At 41.6% G+C, this 18,179-nt stretch overlaps 1 protein-coding gene across 1 annotated transcript in view; it reads left to right on the top strand.

Annotated features, from left to right (window-relative positions):
* Positions 1-653: 653 nt before the first annotated feature.
* The window catches only part of HEPHL1 (hephaestin-like 1), a gene marked incomplete at its 5' end in the record, with an annotated part of 32,996 nt that continues 15,470 nt past the window's right edge, over positions 654-18,179 (top strand). The window contains 7 exons of the mRNA XM_005883077.2: positions 654-822; positions 3,322-3,461; positions 3,614-3,745; positions 5,682-5,893; positions 8,744-8,894; positions 11,991-12,203; positions 15,734-15,947. Coding sequence (XP_005883139.1) covers positions 654-822; positions 3,322-3,461; positions 3,614-3,745; positions 5,682-5,893; positions 8,744-8,894; positions 11,991-12,203; positions 15,734-15,947 — 1,231 coding nt within the window. The remainder of the gene's footprint in view (positions 823-3,321; positions 3,462-3,613; positions 3,746-5,681; positions 5,894-8,743; positions 8,895-11,990; positions 12,204-15,733; positions 15,948-18,179) is intronic.

Below are 18,179 nucleotides of genomic sequence, written 5' to 3'. Positions count from 1 at the left end.
TTAATTGTTTGTCATATGTGTAAAAATATAGCCCTGCTGACCTTTTATCTGTTACTTTTTAAAAATTTTAAGTGTAATTGGTATATAATATTAGTTTAGTTATATTAGTTTCAGGTGTACAATATAGTGATTCAACATTTTTATACCTTACAATGTGATCACTCCACTAATTCTAGTATTAGGTCTGTCATTGTGCAAATTTATCAGAATATTATTGACTGTATTATTCTCCTTAATCTTTTCATCCATCCCCCAACCCTCTCCCCTCTGGTAACCATCTCTTGGTCTCGGTTTCTATGAGTCTGTTTTTGTTTTGCTTGTTTGTTTTATTTTGTTTTTTTAGATTCCACATGTAAGCGAAACTATATGGTATTTTCTTTCTCTGTCTGTCATTTCATTTAGCATAATATCCTTTAGGTCCATGGAAATACCAAGAAAATACCATATGGTTTCATTTATAATGGAATATCACACAGCGATAAAAAAGAACAATGTCTTGTATTTATTCTTTATTTTTAACTTTGTTTATGGTTCTGTTTTCTGTACAAAAGTTTTAAATGTTCGTTCATGAAGTCAAATTGATTAGTTTTTTCCTGTATGATTTCTTTTGTAAGCAGTTATACCTTGGCTGACGGTTTTCCTCTGTTCTGCAGCTGGTATGCTGGGGCAATACAATGTTGGTAACTGCAAAAACAGTATTTCTCATCCCAAGATGAAGGGTGGACAGAGGCGCTACTTTATAGCAGCTGAAAAAATTCTTTGGGATTATGGTCCTCAAGGTTATAACAAATTCAGTGGTCTTCCCCTAAATGCCTCTGGCAGGTAAGCTTTTTTGATGGTGTTTCTGAGCCTCTCGTTAAAGCAGTTTCTGTTGGCCTTTTCCCTGAGATCTCATTCATATTCCCAGCACTGCTCTTATGAGCACATCTTATGAGATGACATAATGATACCACGTAAGGAGTTCTGAGCCCTGCATATACTGCTGAGAATTGGCAGACTATTTATTGCTTCACAATTTTCTGGCTAAATCAAAACACCAGATTCATTCATTCAGTCATCAAACATTTCTTGAGCACCTACTATGTGCAAATTGCAGTGCTAAGTGCCATGAGCAATACTAAGCTGACAGAGAACAGAACAAAGCCTCTTTGTACATATGGAGCAGCCTGTTTTGAAAAGGGAATAAGACAGGACTCTTTCAATGGAGATGAACTGGCAAGGAAGGTTACCTTTTTTGGTTCGAGGACAGCCTGATGTAAGCCTCCCTGTACAGTAAAATGCCATTTTCCTTTCAAATCTAGCACTAATGTCACCTCTTTAGTGAGGCCTGCCCTGACTCCTGAGTCATAATTGATAATTTTCTCTCTTGGCTTTAGCACTAATGTCACCTCTTTAGTGAGGCCTGCCCTGATGAGTCATAATTGATAATTTTCTCTCTTGGCTCCCATAGAACATAGTATTTTCAAAATGGAATCTAATGGTTTATTAAGTGGTTATGGATTCCTATTACTTCTTATTGTAGAATCACATGCAATGATGTTTGTGAAAGCATTTAAAAATGTACATTGCAATACCAAAAAGTACTGCTATTACCCTCTAATCCTTTTTATGTTTGGGGGAAATGTTTTTTTTAAAATTCTCTTTGTGATCAATAAGATACCTTTTGTTTTTTTTCACTTTCGATTTCATTCATTCATTCATTCATTCATTCATTGTTCCACCAAACTGCTGCTACACTTGATCCTTGTTTAAAGAATGTGTGAACCATATATGAAAAACTGTGATATCAACATTCTCTACTGACCAGTATTTCTCCATAAGCAGAATAATGAGAATTAGTGTTGAAAATTATGTCTTAGAAGCCTTACAGAATATGAAGCGCCTTTTAAAATCTGAAGTTAGATTAAGCTACATTCAATCGATATTTACTGTAATAAATGAAAGCACAACATACACTAAGTGACATGAGGGATGCAAGAAGATCTCAGACCATGTCCCCACCCTAAGGTGGAGAAAGAATCTGTATGCGCAGAAGAGAGGTAACAGCCAGTTACAAATAGGAGTGAGTTGTTCAGTCAGTTCTCTGGGCATTCAGAGAGAACTAAGAGACAGGAACCCTTCACAGAGGAAGCAGGACCTAAGCAGGGCCATGAAGAAGGATAGAATTTGTTACACAACAGTGAAATTTTAGCTGTAGGGGTTCATGCAGCACCTTATATGCAGGAGAGAGTGACTAGATCAGAATGACTGCAGAGGGGGATATGCAAAGGTGAGTAGGCATTTACATAGAGAGAATTGGGACAAAATAAACTGGATATCAATTGCAGAGGTCCTTTACCACTCATTTGATTGGCAATTGGAAGCAAACGACAATTTTGAAAATGGTATTTGACAATGCAAATGGCCATTTTGGAGATCAGTGTTGCAGTAGTGTGTATGCTGAGAAAAAATGGAGTGAGTCCATGTGAAATAGAGGATGGAGAGTTAGAGGTTCATGTAATGGTCCAAACACAAGGTGATGAGGGCATGAACTGGGTCATGGCAATAGAAAGAAAGGAAAGAAAAAGATGCAAAAAAAGGTGCTGAAAAGGAAGGGTGCACTAAAAGGTTACAAATAAACAAAATAAGGGGGTGGGTAGTAAACAGCCTGTGTAACTGCAAGAGTGATGGTACCATGGTGCACTAAAAGGTTACAAATAAACAAAATAAGGGGGGTAATAAACAGCCTATGTGACTGCAAGAGTGATGGTACCACTGACAGAAATAAGATAATATAGAGTTAGTACTAGTCAGAATGTATAGTATTATATTTCACAACTTTGAAGCAGTATTTCATGTATGTAGCTTATATAATAACTCCATTAATTAAACGACTTGATTAACTAGACACTCCATTCCTTAATCAGGCCAGATACCAAAGAGCTTACGATTTGCAGAGATATTCATATTGACATCAGCAAGAGAGAGAGGGTTGCTTGTTCTGCAAAGAAACCAGTTAGCTCTTTGTTACTTTGTAGGACACCATTCTGGGACTCCAGTACCGGTAAGTACGGAGTTACCTGTGCCTTCTTCTTCAGTTGCTGGACCTTTGGGGAAGAAAGTGCAGTGGCTAAGAGAGAAATGAGCTTGCGCATCATCCAGCTTCTGGCGACTTTTAAGGCTGGTTGACTATTCCTGGGAACTCTGTTGAAGCCTGTTTTGTTGTTTCTTGGGAGATGGGTGGGTGAATGGGCTAAAGATCATAAAACCAAGCTCCATAATGAAGACAGTTGGTGGATATGCAGAGATGTGTTCTCAGTCAGGTTCCTACTCTTTCCACAGTGACTCTGAGCTCTACTTCACACAAGGGGACAACAGAATAGGAGGAAAATATTGGAAGGCTCAATATATAGAGTATGTTGATGCAACTTTCACTCGAAGAAAGAGACTCTCTGAGGCAGAAGCCCATCTTGGAATTCTTGGTAGAGTAAAACCATCTGGCCTGTTTTGAATGGGGGAGGGGAGATGTTTTAGCAGGCATGTACATCTACTTGGAATGACTTGTCTTCTCTTGCCTATATTCACGTCTCTCTATTTTCACCCTCTTCTATATTCTCTTCTTGATATTTTTCAGGCCCAGTCATCAGGGCAGAGGTGGGTGATACCCTGTTAGTGACCTTTGCCAACAAAGCTGACAAAGTCTACAGTATTTTGCCCCATGGCGTGGTCTATGACAAGGCCTCTGATGCAGCCCCAAACATAGATGGTAAGTCTCCTCCTAAGCTTAGGGAGGAAACAGGATGAGTATGCAAAGGACTTAGAACCGGACAGAACAGGTTCAAATCCTGGTCCCTTCACTTACCAGCTCAGTGAGCTTGGGCAATTATTTCTACTTTCTAAACCTTATTCTTCTCACCTATCAAATACAGATAATGGCACTCAACTCACAGGGCTTTGGGAAGCAATGCAGAGAATTCAGGACGGAGTCTGGCCCACAGTAGGTTCTTAGGAAATGTTAATTCCTTTTTTTTTTCTTAGTAATGTAATAAATCTCAAAGCAAGCCACTTTCACAGTCACCCCCACTTCTTTAAGGTAAATAACTTTTCTGCTGCAGGTTACATGGAATTCTGTGGGTGAAGGATGAGGGGGAGATGTTTTGTTTGCATCAAAATTTTACACATGGTTTTTGCTCCAAATCTACCAACAAAATATTTATTTGTTTGTTTATTTATTTATTTATTTTACTTTTTTGTTAATCCTCACCCGAGGATATTTTTCCATTGATTTTTAGAGAGTGGAAGGAAGGGGGAGAGATAGAGAGAGAGAGAGACGGATGTGAGAGAGACACATCTATTGGTTGCCTTCTGCATGCCCCAACCAGGGCCTGGGACCAAGCCTGTTACCAATGTACCTGCCCTTGACTGGAATCGAACCTGGGACCCTTCAGTCAGCGGGCTGACACTCTATCCACTGAGCCAAACCAGCTTGGGCCGAAATATTTATTTAAAACCGTATTATGTGCTTATCATCACCGATGGCTTCTCCCCATCACAGAGTAGGCGACACAGGCTCCCTGTATGTAAGGAAGGCAGCTTGTGCCCAGCGGCTGCAGGAAGTGTCCTTCCCTTCATGACTCTGCTCCTGGGAAACTCCGGGTCTCCTCCCAAGCCTCCTCCATCACTGCAGCTGACATCATGGCTGCCTGGGCTACCTCTTCATGTCCCAGTGTGAGGCCAGGCCTATCCAGAGCTGGCTTTGTGAGGATGATGAGGAGGATAGAGGACGAAGGAATGGAGAGAGAATTCCTCCTCCCTAGGCCCATCCTCGCCCTCCTTGCTGCAGTATCTCCTGTACCTGCACTCTCTTCCTTGGTTAAAACGCTCACAATGACTTTTTGTATGTGTCCAGAAAAAAAATGTGACAACCCAAATGCCTATATTTTCTATTGTTTAACTCAGCAAACTTATAGGGCACCTTTTTGCAAAGTCTTGGTTAAAACGCTCACAATGACTTTTTGTATGTGTCCAGAAAAAAATGTGACAACCCAAATGTCTATATTTTCTATTGTTTAACCCAGCAAACTTATAGGGCACCTTTTTGCAAAGCCCTGGACAAGATGCAGAGTGGCTCCGTCTAGCAGGAGAGATTCAATGTGTTCATTGCCATGTAACGTGAAGATTAAGTGCACTGTCTTTAGAATTGAACGGCCCTGGGTTTGGATTCCAGATCAGCCTTGCAGCCTTGAACTTTTCTTGTAGTTACTTGGGTTATTTCCTACTTCAACCTTCAAGGTTTTAAACTCTTTAAAGATAGGCCTTTGGCTTAACTTTTTGGGATATACTTTGCTAGGCCAAATGTAATATATTCCACATAGAAGGCACTCAGTAATATTTTATGGCTACATTTAATTGCTAAATGGGCAACTACCACATTTTAAATATATGCTAAACCTGGTATTTGAGTAAGAATAGCATCTATGAAAATAATAAATGTAATCTAGAAGACAATCCTTTGATAGAAGCTTTTGTCTCATGAAACAGAAGACTGTGGCAGCAGCTTCCCTCGGTAGATACGTAAGCAAAATCCACTGTCCTGCAAAACATATCAGAGAGAGACCACCCTGGGCTGGGAGACCCAATCTGACAAGTTTAATAATGTTCCTGGTTTTTGCTTCGAGTCATTGTTCCATTTGTCTCCTCAGGATTTGTGAAACCAGGGGCACATGTTAAGCCGGGTGAAACCTTCACGTACAGATGGACAGTGCCTGAAAGCGTAAGCCCCACAGCTGCTGACCCTCCCTGTCTGACCTACCTTTACTTCTCAGCAGTTGAGCCAATCAAGGACACCAGCGCTGGCCTTGTAGGGCCGTTGCTAGTCTGTAAAAAAGGTGCTCTCAATGCTGATGGCACACAGGTAAGTCAACAAATGTTACCAAGTTCTTCTCAGGGTTGTATGTAAGAAAAAGCAGTAATACGGTTACAGATCAGATCATAATAAAGAGTCGGTTACAAAAAGCAATTTCTCCCTCTTCCTCTTGAAATTGACTTCTACACTATGGGAATTTTATTTTTTATTTTTTGGTAAATTTACATCTGACTTTCCTGAGTTACAGATGCCCACCCAGAAACCCAGGATTTCTGCTTGTTGGCTGGGGTTTGGTGGGTCTCTCCCTGTGCATTGCTTTGATTCTAGAATCTTCTGAGATCGACATGGAGTGCAAATTGGGATCCTTTCTTGTTGGTCAAGGTTACTCAAACCTGGCCACCCATTGGAATCACCTGGGAGCTTTGAAACATCTTTTTTTCACGTGTTCCAGACCAAGCCATCAGAATCTCCAGGTGATTCCAATGAGCAGCCAGGGCTGAGTGAGAACCGCTGTTAACACCTCACTACGAACAGGAAGTTAATCACTGTGGCTGAAAGGACAAGAAACATGTACATAACTTCTGGCAAGTCCCACCTTAGAGGCTTGGATGGTTGCACTGGTTAGTGTGGCAAAACATAGCATCCCAAGCCGTGTCTGCGTGCTATTAAATACATGGATGAAAAGAGGGAAGTCCAGTCATCTAACCATTTGAAATGGCTTCACCAATCAGAAATAGCAAGATTATTTATTTAAATGGTATATTTTATAATGCTTGCATTGTATGGACCCACTTCTGGGCTCAAAGGAACTGCTAGGTAGAGGACCTGAAGTGTCTTGGTCCGCCTCACATTCTCACTTCCCTGTGCAAAGGACCAATCCTGGAAATGTCTATTGGAGATTCAGTGTGTCCCTGGCCCTTTGAATGGCCCTCAATAATGCTGTGCAATAAGACTGAATATTTATACTGAACCCCAACAATCAGATAAGGTGAAACAGAATGACTATCCCTATTTTAAAGCTGAAGGAACTGAGGCTCAGAGACATTGAATGATATCCCAGGAAACACACCTAGTAAGTAGTGATAGTCAGCAGAATATGGAACTTTGAGCATCCAACTTTGATCTTTTATCAATACACTACCCTGCTTTCTATTAGCTAAACACCTGAACCAAAAGCATAGTGTGCCAGAAACATTTTGTTAGGTACTTCTGATTTTGTCCCTGTTGCATCCATTCAGTGGTAACTTCGAGGTTAGAAGCGTCTTATATTCTCTGGGAGTTGTTACCTAAGTCAACTTATGGCCAATTTATGGTCATTCCAGTTACATAAAATCATGAAAAAAAATAATGGCATTAGAACCTAGGCCTGCCTGCTTCCATACCCATAATCTTTAAAAATATACTTGTCACCCCTTTGCTCCCCTCAATTTTTTATATTTTATTGTGAAAAATTTCAGGCCTACATTGTTTCTTTCTATAGCCCATTATCTTAAACTCCTGCCTGCTGAAACACCAGGCGATAAAAGCAGTTAAGTGTACAGGTACAGTACGAGTGTAAAGCAAGCAGTATCCATATCTTCCATAAGGTGTTAGGAAAGCATCACAGAGATGCGACAGCTAAGCTGGCCCTTGAGGCTGCATTAGGGTGGCAGACCATCAAAGTTAAGGGTACATGCATGAAGGACAGAGACCTCCAGAATACAGCAAGTTCAGAATCGTGCAAGAAGCTAGGCCTCTCTTTGGTCAAAGTGCCAGGAGGGAAGGGCCAAGAGATGAGGCAGTACAGGCAGGCAGGGACCAGGTCACCATGAGTTTAGGTTGTATTGTCCAGTTTAAGAGGGAAAGAGACGTGATCAGATGGCATTGCTGAGGAGCTCTCTGGAGCAGGCAGCAGGATGAAGGGTGGACTAGATAGGAGCATGTTAGGGAAAGGAGACATTGAGGGACAGAAAATGCAGTCACCTCTCTGTTTCAGCATTAAAGAAAAGCATATTCCATCAATTCGAGATGCTGTGTGGTCAGATATGCTCAAATAGAAGGATTAGGAGTATACACAGTGGGAAGTAATTCATAGTCCCTTCAAGATCAACTCAAGTTAACATAATATAGCGAAGTCTCATGGATTCACTCAATTCATTATTTCACTCACAAATATGTATTGGGTGCCTGCTTTTACAGTCTTTTTTTTTTTTTTTAGCTGAGGATACAGAGAGGAACCTAAAATGTTCCTACAAGGCCTACATTGCAGTGAGAAAACAACAAAAAATATGTTGATAAACAAAATATAATTTAAGGTTAGAGATATGTGCTATGAAGAGCAAAGTAAGGTAAAGGGAGTGAGTTTGAAGGCAGGGTAGAAGGTGAGTGACTGTTTTAAACAGGTACCAGGGAAGGGCACCCTGAAGAGGTGACATTTGTGCAGAGAACTGGATGGAGTAAGGGAGTGACCCAAGCAAAACCTGGGAGAACCTTCTAGGCAGTGAGAACAGCACATGAAAAGGCCCTGAGGTGGGAATGAGTGAGGTTGGTGTAAGCGTGGCTGCAGTAAGCAGGGGCTGAGTATGAGGGCATGAAACCAGGGAGAGAGAGAGAGAGAGAGGCTGAGGCCATGGTCAGGAGAGTAAGACAGTGATGACCAGCTGACAACAGCAAGTACTACAGGTAGAAAACCTTATTTCCCACCTGGGGAAGGAGAAGGATATAATGAGAAAGACGAATTTGGGGAGAGTGTAATAAATTTATCAGCATCATCCTCAGAATCCTGATTTACAAAATTACCCCATCCATCTATGGCTGATGCTGATTCTTGTTTACTTCATGTTAACTTTGAAAGTGAAACCGAGCTAAGAATGTCTCCAAGCTGTACTCTTCATGTATTCATTTCTTTCTTCTCTGTAGAAAGGAATAGACAAGGAATTTTACCTACTGTTCACAGTCTTTGATGAGAATCTGAGTAGGTATCTTGATGAAAACATTCAGAAGTTTACCCTGCGTCCCTTCAGTGTTGACAAAGAGGACAAAGAGTTTGTGAAGTCCAATCGGATGCATGGTATGAAAAATGACTTTTCCCCTGTAAAGAAAAGGCGTCGTTGCATTTGGAGTGAAAACGTTTTAACTATCTTAGTTTTTGGTGTCTTGGGTATTGTTCTTGGATGAGTCAATTAGTTCACGGCTTCAGCCTCACAAGGTATAGTGAACCCTCACTATCTCCCAGAGAGGTTGTGACCTTAAGTAACACTTCTAAAACACTTTGTCAGCCTTAGATGGAGCAACACAAAATTAGAACTTGCAAAGGTCACAGTGCATCTTAATTGTATAAAATCACTGACAAAATGCCCTCCCTTGGGTTCGTGATAACAGCATTAAGTCTGATAACCCCAGTGATAACTGGAGGTAATCACTATACTGCAAAGGAGCTCTTACCATGTTGTATGTGTGTCTGTCTAAAGCAGCCGTGGGCAAACTACGGCCTGGTTCGTGATAACAGCATTAAGTCTGATAACCCCAGTGATAACTGGAGGTAATCACTATACAGCAAAGGAGCTCTTACCACGTTGTATGTGTGTCTGTCTAAAGGGTTAATTTGTAAAATTCTAGCCATTCCTATTCCAGATCTTCATGTAGGAGGAATTATTTAATTCACCTTCCCTGCAAGATTCCAAACTCAAATGCCTGCTAGAGTGTGCAGCCAAAAAAAAAAAAGTGCCTAAAACAAACATGGTAAGACAGATAAAGGTGCTAAACTGCTTGTCTTAGGACCCAGAATAACATCTATTTATTGCCTTTAAAACATTATGAGAAAATAACAAAGCAGCCCTTAATCTCCCTCCCCCACAAGGAAGTCCAAGGTTCCAAGTGACTCACCGCAACCAGCTCACAGACTCCTAAGGTCCCGGATGCTCCATTCCAACAGAGTTCCCTCTTGGGCCAATAGAAAGCATGGAGTAACGCATTTTCATTATCATCTTCTACAAAAAGCTTTGTTATAACTCAATACAAAGTTTGTTTGCAATCTGCCTAGTAGCCAATAAAAAAACTAAAACTAGAAATGAGGAAACATAGCAATTCCTTAGTGGAGAAGGTAAGTTGCAAATGAAATTTATCATAAGAGAGGCCTGTATATAGAAAACATTCAACAACCTCATGGGCCATGTCAAATCCAGCCCCATCTTGGTTTGGCAATGTGAACATGTTTGCGTATTTTGGACATGCATACTGTGTCATTTTAAAAGCAAAGTCAAGGAAAATCATGTATTTTAATTTAAATTTTACATTAATTATGAATTAAATTACCTCTCCAGTCTTGCTTGTATGGAGTGGGAGAAAGAAAGGTGGAACAATACCAAAGAGAAGGTACCTCACATGGTATACAATGCTTTGCGTTGCACCTATTCTATAGTCTATATTCAAAGATGTTTGCTGAATGAATGAACAAATGAATGAATGAATGTTTCAGAAAGAGAGGCATTAAAGTAGAGTTCCCGGGCAAGAGAACATTCTTTACCAGCCAGCCAAGGACTAAGTTATTACAATGATATCTCTTTGATATTCAGTGGACAAGATTTAGATAATTTATTTTCAGAGCATGATCAAAGATTCTTTTTTCAGAAAATGAGATGTTCCCTCTCAGAAGCCCCAGGGCTTCTTGGAATTTCCACTAATAATCTTAGATATCTGAGGAAAATTACCAACCACCACTGGTTCTGAGACACAGAAATAAGAAGTAATTTTGTTTGAGAATGGGATTATAACAGAAGATCGTGCAGGGTATAGCAGTTGTTTCTTCCTACGATGGGCATTAGTAAGGAGTGGGGCCAGGGATGGAATTTTTATTTCTCTAATGGACATCAAGCATTGCGCACACACACACAGAGTGAGAATGTGCTTTGTAAATTCTCTATACACTGCTCCAGGTAGCCACTATCAATACATTGGGGTTGATGTAAAAGATAAAAAACAGTTTGCATTTTTGAAGATACAGGTGGTATTCATATCTAAGTAAGAAGTACTCTAAGTTCTTTCAATTATTTTACTGAGGTAGGAAATGTTACCATAAGGCAAACTTATTTACCCAAAGACTACCTTCTTATAAACTTAGTGTTCCTCTTCCCCACCCCCCACCCCCCAAAAAATTCCTCTCCATTGACACAACAGCCAATATAATGTCAATTAATTGCAAATTTTCAAATGATGCAGGATCCATGAAGTCAGTAAAGGAAATGTCTAATATCTTCTAGAATCAAATGCAAAGCATTGACAAATAAGGATCTGACAAAATTATATGAATTAATAACTGAGAAAGAGACATTTTACAAGGGAGATGACAGGATAAAAATCTCAAAAGAAAATGATTTTCATATCAAGAGTTTTAGAGAAGCCCTAACTGGTTTGTTAAGGATCTGACAAAATTATATGAATTAATAACTGAGAGACATTTTACAAGGGAGATGACAGGATAAGAATCTCAAAAGAAAATCATTTTCATATCAAGAGTTTTAGAGAAGCCCTCACTGGTTTGTCTCAGTGAATAGAGCGTCAGCGTGTGGACTGAAGTGTCCTGGTTTCGATTCTGGTCAAGGGCATATACTGTGGTTGCGGGCTCGATCCCCAGTAGAGGGTGTGCAGAAGGCAACTGATCAATGTTTCTCTCTCATCAATGTTTCTAACTCTCTATCCCTCTCTCTTCCTCTCTGTAAAAATCAATAAAATATATATATTTTTAAAAGTTTTAGAGAAGACTTTGGGGAAATTGGTAAAGTCCAAAACTAAAATTGAAAATGAAAGATATCATGTTAACCATCAAACAATCTTATCAGAAAAAAGGATACCAGAACACAACCTGATTTATTCTTTACTGATTCTTATAATTCACACATGCCCTTGTGTATATGTTGTTACATATAACATTTTCACAGTTTTCGTATATTTTTATTATTCATTGTTCATTTCAGTTTCCATTTGAAATTGATTCACCACGACTTTTCCCCAGTACTATTATTCTCTGATAATAGGGATCTTTTGTAAAGAGTTTGAACACTTGAACACCCCACCCCATGCATACTGAGAAGCTTTCACTAAGATGATGTGTTTTCAGTATTTCTACAAAATTATAGTGGGCTCTGACTACGTCTTTCCTTCCATTTAGCTATTAATGGATATATGTATGGCAACCAGCCAGGCCTTAATATGTGCAAAAAGGACAGAGTTTCCTGGCATATGATTGGAATGGGCACTGACACCGACATGCACGGAGTTTATTTTCAAGGCAACACCATCCACCTACGAGGCACTCACCGTGACACCCTGGCCCTGTTTCCCCACATCTCTACGACGGCATTCATGCAGCCGGACTATGCAGGTAAAACTTGGCAGAGCCATCTCAGGTGACCAAGTTTCTATCTTCAGGCATATACTCTTAGGGTCCTTCTTCAGAAGACATTTGTCAAATTTGGGCACTTCAGGGTGTGTAGAAAGAGGTACAGTCTTGATTAGAATCAGAGAATCCCATTTTATTCCAAACATACAGCGTAAAGGACAAAGGAGAAGCATCTCAAATAACACCCACATCCACAAAGCAGAAGTGAAGTCCTCTAAATGACCTCGCTGCACAAATCCTAGAAACACGCTCTTGATTCATATCCATGAACAATTTAGCCCCGAGAAATAATACATTTTTTCTCTTTAACCACAGACATCATTTTAGTTGCTGCTCTGAAGCATCTTACCAGGTATGGACAGCCCAGTGGGTGCTTCTAGGTTATGGACATGGCCTGGTCTGCCTTCTCTAGAGATTGATAATTTCCCTTTTGATGACTTATTTGGGGGCTTCTCTGTTTTCATTCTGTTGGGTACCCTTGGTTTCCCCAGAGGATAAGCTGCACCGGGCCTGAAGTCCATGGAAGGCCCATTGAGGTGCCTGCATGGCATCTCTTCTTTTAGAGACTCCTAAGCCAATTAAATACTCAAGGCACTTTTATAAGAGCTATAGAGCAATACATGGCAGCATATGCTTGCTGTTGCATGAAAAGTAAGGATAGCAAGTGCTATGGGCTTTCAACATGTTTCTACACCTAACATTTCATTAGCTTTGAAAAGAAACCAATATGCTACTCAAGATGAGTACTTGCCAACTCTGCCCCCTTCATGAATGGATGTTTACTTCTTTAATTAACACTGAAATTGCAGTGTAGGTGCCTCTTGGTGCCATTGATTAAGAAATTGAGGTTTGGGCTTCAAAACTTTTGCCCAATAATTGCCCCAGAGTAGGAGCTCCATAATCTGTGCCTTGTAAACATTTAGTATTCAGCCTTTCTATATTAATATAATTATTCAATTATAAGTCACCCAAACCAAGGGATGCCTTGGGCACAATGATTTTTTTAAAAAATATACTCCAAAACCAAAAAGAGGAGGGGAGAGACTTGCCAAATAGTTTTAATCCATTGAAACAGACATTCAAAGCTAGAGCTGGCTGGGATAATTTTAGAGACCTGGCTACTTATTACATGCCATGAGTATTACTCATGTGCTCTATAGGCTTCTAAAGAGCTTCATGACAATGGTTTCCGGTTTATGTTTGGTGCTAAGTATAAATCTGTGACTGCTTAAAAGCTTGGTCATTTCACCAATTCCTGTCCCTCGTCTATCAGCCAAAAAGAGTGCCCCAAACATGGGCACAGTAGACTATAGTCTGCAACTCAAACATTTTCTTTTTCTTTGTTTTAAAATCACTCTGTTGAGGTATGATTGATATGCAAAAAGCTGTACTCATTTAATATCTACAAATGAACTAGTTTGGAGGTAAGTATACACCTCTGATACCATCACCACAAACAAGGCCTTAAACTCCTCTTTGTTCTGGGAGAAAATAATTCCTTGACTATTGAAAAACATAATGAACACAACATATGCAGAAGAAGCTCTTTCCAAGTCTGTCCTCAGAGGTGCTTTCCCTTGTGGTTTCACAGAGTCTCTTCTGCCGCAACCTTTTGCGGCAGGGGTTCAGGATCTGAAGGAGGGGCTGACCCACAAGTGAAAATACTAGACAAGAAATATGAATTTAGAAGGCATGGGGGGCCAGGTGGAGACCTCTCGCTTGGAGAGGCACACCAAAACCTGGACTTATCTGCTTTTTATTCAATTTTAGATACACATCTTGCCCTCAGTAAAGCACTGGCAAACAGGTAGCAGACATACCGTCTCTAAGGTCAATAAAGATCAGTAAAGAACAGTAAGGTTCAGTAAACATTTACTTTGGACTATTAGGTCAGGAAATTGCTTCGAGCCACCACTATCTCAACACCAAACAATCGGTGCTTAGCGTCAGCCTGCTAATGCCCAAGGTCCATGGGCCTTCCTCGTTCCTTGGTGCACTCTTATGACAGTATTGGGAAAGCAGTGGCTTCCCGCACTCTTCCTCATGAAGGTACTCACCAGAGGCTTGGGGGTTCTAAGGTGGCCACTGAACCAACAATTTTTTCTCATCCTGAAGGGATAATTTGGCAGTATTTAGATATGTGTAGCATGATAAAAATTCTCTCTGTGCACCATAGCTAATGAAAGCTACAGTAATTACTCACCTCTAAGAACAGATTCTACTAGAGGAAGAGAAGATTTATTGATCTAATCATTTTACTAACAGTAAATATCTTCCAACAATTTTGTTTTATATGATTTTATGGTGAGTTTAATTAAAATATATCTACCTGATGCTAATACATCTAGAAAATTCAGTTTAAAAATGACATAATCTCAATCATACATGATTGTTGGCCCTAGGTGGGGAAATCTAATTGACTTTTTATTTTTTACTTTTCATCTGGCATAATGTAGACCTATCATTGGTAATGAGAATCTCCTTGGCTCAAAGGCTTAATGAAGTAGTATGTTTGGCTTTAATAATACCTTATATGTGTATGGTGCTTTATAGTTTATGAAATCCTTTAGGGCAAATACATGGCTTCAAAAATGTGTCCTCATTTGAACTTTGTCTAGGATATTAATCTTACAGGTAGTTAGTTCTGTTTCAACTGGGCTGGGCTAAGATAATCATCCCCAGCTGCGATCTTCCAAGGGTGCCTATCTTCTAATAGGTGTGCACAACAGGGAAGACCCAGAGAAATCACTTCTCGGCAGCAACTTTACAAGTTTTATTTTTTCTCTAGAGGCCTGGTGCATGAAAATTCATGCACTGGAGGAGGGGGTCCCTCAGCCCGGCCTGCCCCCTCTCACAGTCTGGAAGCCCTCAGGGGTGGGAGGCGACCCGGCGATCAGGGGAAGGCGACACCCCCATCACACCTCTGCTGCTGCCACTGCCGGCAGTGCAAGTCTGAGCCTCAAGTGGCCCTGGGTGGCTGGGAAGCCACCATCGAGGTTTGCCTGCGCCTTGGGCCCATTCTAAGTGGCTGGGCAGCCGATAGCTGAGGCTTGCCTGCGCCTTGGGCCAGCTGTAGGCGGCTGGGGGGCTGCAGGCGGGTCTGGCTGCACCATGCACCTGCCTCACCCTCCCCCTCCCCCCAGCAGGGCTGAAAGGACTGGGGACTCTGGCGGGCCTGAGGGGACTGGGCAACTCCATCTTGTGGCTATGGGTACTGACATCTTTGTGATGGCGTGACAGTCAATTTGCATATTCCCTCTTTATTAGATAGGCTTGCAAGTGAATTTCAGATGGGATTTTCTTCCCATAATTAAATATATTACAAGTAATGTTTTCCCCCTTGGGGTCTGATTTTGAAATACTACATAAAGGTGACGTTTTTTAAAAAAATGTACCTTCCCGGTTATTTATTTTGGGATAAAATAATAAGTTTGCTAGCAAACCCACACCAAGAACAACAACAAAAACCACAATCGACCACCATACCGAACGCCGAGCCGTTTCTCTTCCAGGTATTTTCAGGGTGTTTTGTTCCACCATGCACCACTTCACCAGAGGCATGAATCAGATATATGAGGTCAGCAGCTGCGGCAACAAGGACCCTTCAGAGCAGCCGTACGGGATGATAAGAACCTTTTACATCGCCGCTGAAGAGGTAGAATGGGATTATGCCCCTAACAAAAACTGGGAGTTCGAAAAGCAGCACTTGGACGCAGGAGGGGAAAGGTACCACGGGCGAAGCCGCCAAGTCTCTTGGGTGGGATTGCACATGCGCCGTAGACAGTTTTCAAATGTGGAAACCTAAGAATGCCCCGGTTTTGCCTGCATAGTTCTGGCTGAGACTTTTACTGTGAGCACAAAAGGGGATGGAAGCTGCCCGTCTCCATCCTGACAAGGGGACCTGAGGTCATTTTGAGGACCCCTGCGGGTGGGCTCAGCACACCTCCACCAGCAGTGGCTGGTCTACATGTGGCTGTGACGAATGAAAGTGACTTTGAGTGAGCGTCTAGAGCAGCGGTTCTCAACCTGTGGGTCGCTACCCCTTTGGGGGTCGAACGACCCTTTCACAGGGGTCGCCTAAGACCATCGGAAAACACATATAAAATTACATATTGTTTTTATGATTAATCACTGTGCTTTAATTATGTTCATTGGTAACAATGAAATTAGGGGTCACCACAACATGAGGAACTGTATTAAAGGGTCGTGGCATTAGGAAGGTTGAGAACCTCTGGTCTAGAGCGAAAGGGTTTAGGGGAGGAGGCAGATCCCAGTGATCGTGGGACTGAGAAGACAGAAGGTGAAGCAGGCGGCAGAGAGGGTGTAGACCCCGGTGAGAGGATGGATTGCGGTAGATTGAGGACCACGAGGAAGGGGGCCGGAGGGTGGGACCCTGACCAAGTGCTGATCTGGGTGGGAGACAACCCAGCAGCAGGCAGAAATGCCATTTGAGATAGGAGGAGCAGGTCTCCTCTACAGGGCCCTGTACCCAGGAAGTCCGCAGGACTGATCTTCGCATGAAAGCGCTGTCAGCCATGCTAAGCAGCAAAGAATCAGCGAGGCTCAAGCCCCTGCTGACTAGTGAGCCCTGGTCCTCCTAAGCCCCCAGGATGCACTGCGGTAGAGTCAGACAAGGTATAGAGGCATCTGTCAGGCTCAGACCTGCAGACTTTCTCCCCCAAAAGTTCATCTCCCCCCACTTCTCAACTTCCCTCTGTTGGGATATCACTGCCCCCCATAGACAGACTCGGAGATTTCCATGCAGAGAGCTAAAATCGCCCAACTGGTCATCAGCAGAGCTGGAATTGAACACAGACCTTTTGAAGGACAAATACCAGGACATGTTGACTTCGGTGCCCCTGTCCTCTTGGTTCTTTATTATCATCCTTCCTTCTCCCCTCCCTTCCACACTCCTCATACTTATCCTTTATGGCTATGCCACACACAAACTCCTCTACACACAGCTGTTCCTGACCCAATAGGTTTGTTTCTCTTCTGCCTTGTTGACCTCTGTTTTGAGGGTTCAGACTCCTGGAAAAGAGAGTATAACAGTGCCACCTTATGGATAACTGAAGAAACAAAATGAATCCACATTTTAAAAAGATTTGCCTCGGGGACAAGACGACTTAAAATTCATTCAATTATTCACCAACCCATTTGTTAAACCAGACACCCCTCTCCTGCAAAACCAGTGCTGCCAATACAAGATAAGAACTGATGTCAGTGCAATGGAATAGGAATGAATACTAATTTGGCCTTTTCTAAAATGATTATTCCTTTACAAGGCTGCCATAACTAAAGAAATAATTTTGTTGCATGTACAATTTTAGCTCATGAGTGAGTAAGATACATAGCCTTCCTTATTTTCTAGAAACTCAGTGTAATTTCAGTATTAAGTCCCCCACCCTCACCCCTCATCCCTCTGGGCTGGCAGGAAGTTCTAGCTTCAGTCCTCTGGGATTGTCTCCCCAGTTATACAGAAGGATAGCAAGTGCTGAGTGTACTTACACTCTGCCCCTGCCACTCTGGATTACTGTCCGTGAACAAATAAATAGATAAAAGCAAAGTAAAATGAGAGCATGTTCACATGCTCAAAGTATAACCAATTTGTAGATAAAATAACAGTACAGAAATGAAACAAGTTCCCCTAGTGGGACATCTGTGGTACCCTGTCTATAGGAGCCCAGGAACAAAGGCCCCTTCTATACCCCAGTTGCTATTCCTCTGTCCTTTGACCCAAGGCCATCGCATGGGACACATCTGTTTTTTCAAACCACCACTGGGTACAGGAAGTCTTTCCCTGAGGCTTGCTAAGATCATACTGGGGGAGCCTTGGGTCCCAAAAGGCAAAAATGGGGCCATCAGCACAATGCCAGGGTTTGTGCAGTGGGAGAGAATTTGAAAACAAAAGTTCAATTGCTATAGAGAAATAAAGTTGAATTCCTAGTATTCCTGACT

Source organism: Myotis brandtii, unplaced genomic scaffold, assembly GCF_000412655.1.
Source record: "Myotis brandtii unplaced genomic scaffold, ASM41265v1 scaffold76, whole genome shotgun sequence".
Lineage (NCBI taxonomy): Eukaryota > Metazoa > Chordata > Mammalia > Chiroptera > Vespertilionidae > Myotis > Myotis brandtii.
Note: the sequence above shows the minus strand (reverse complement) of the source record. Positions and strands in the feature narration are given on the sequence as shown.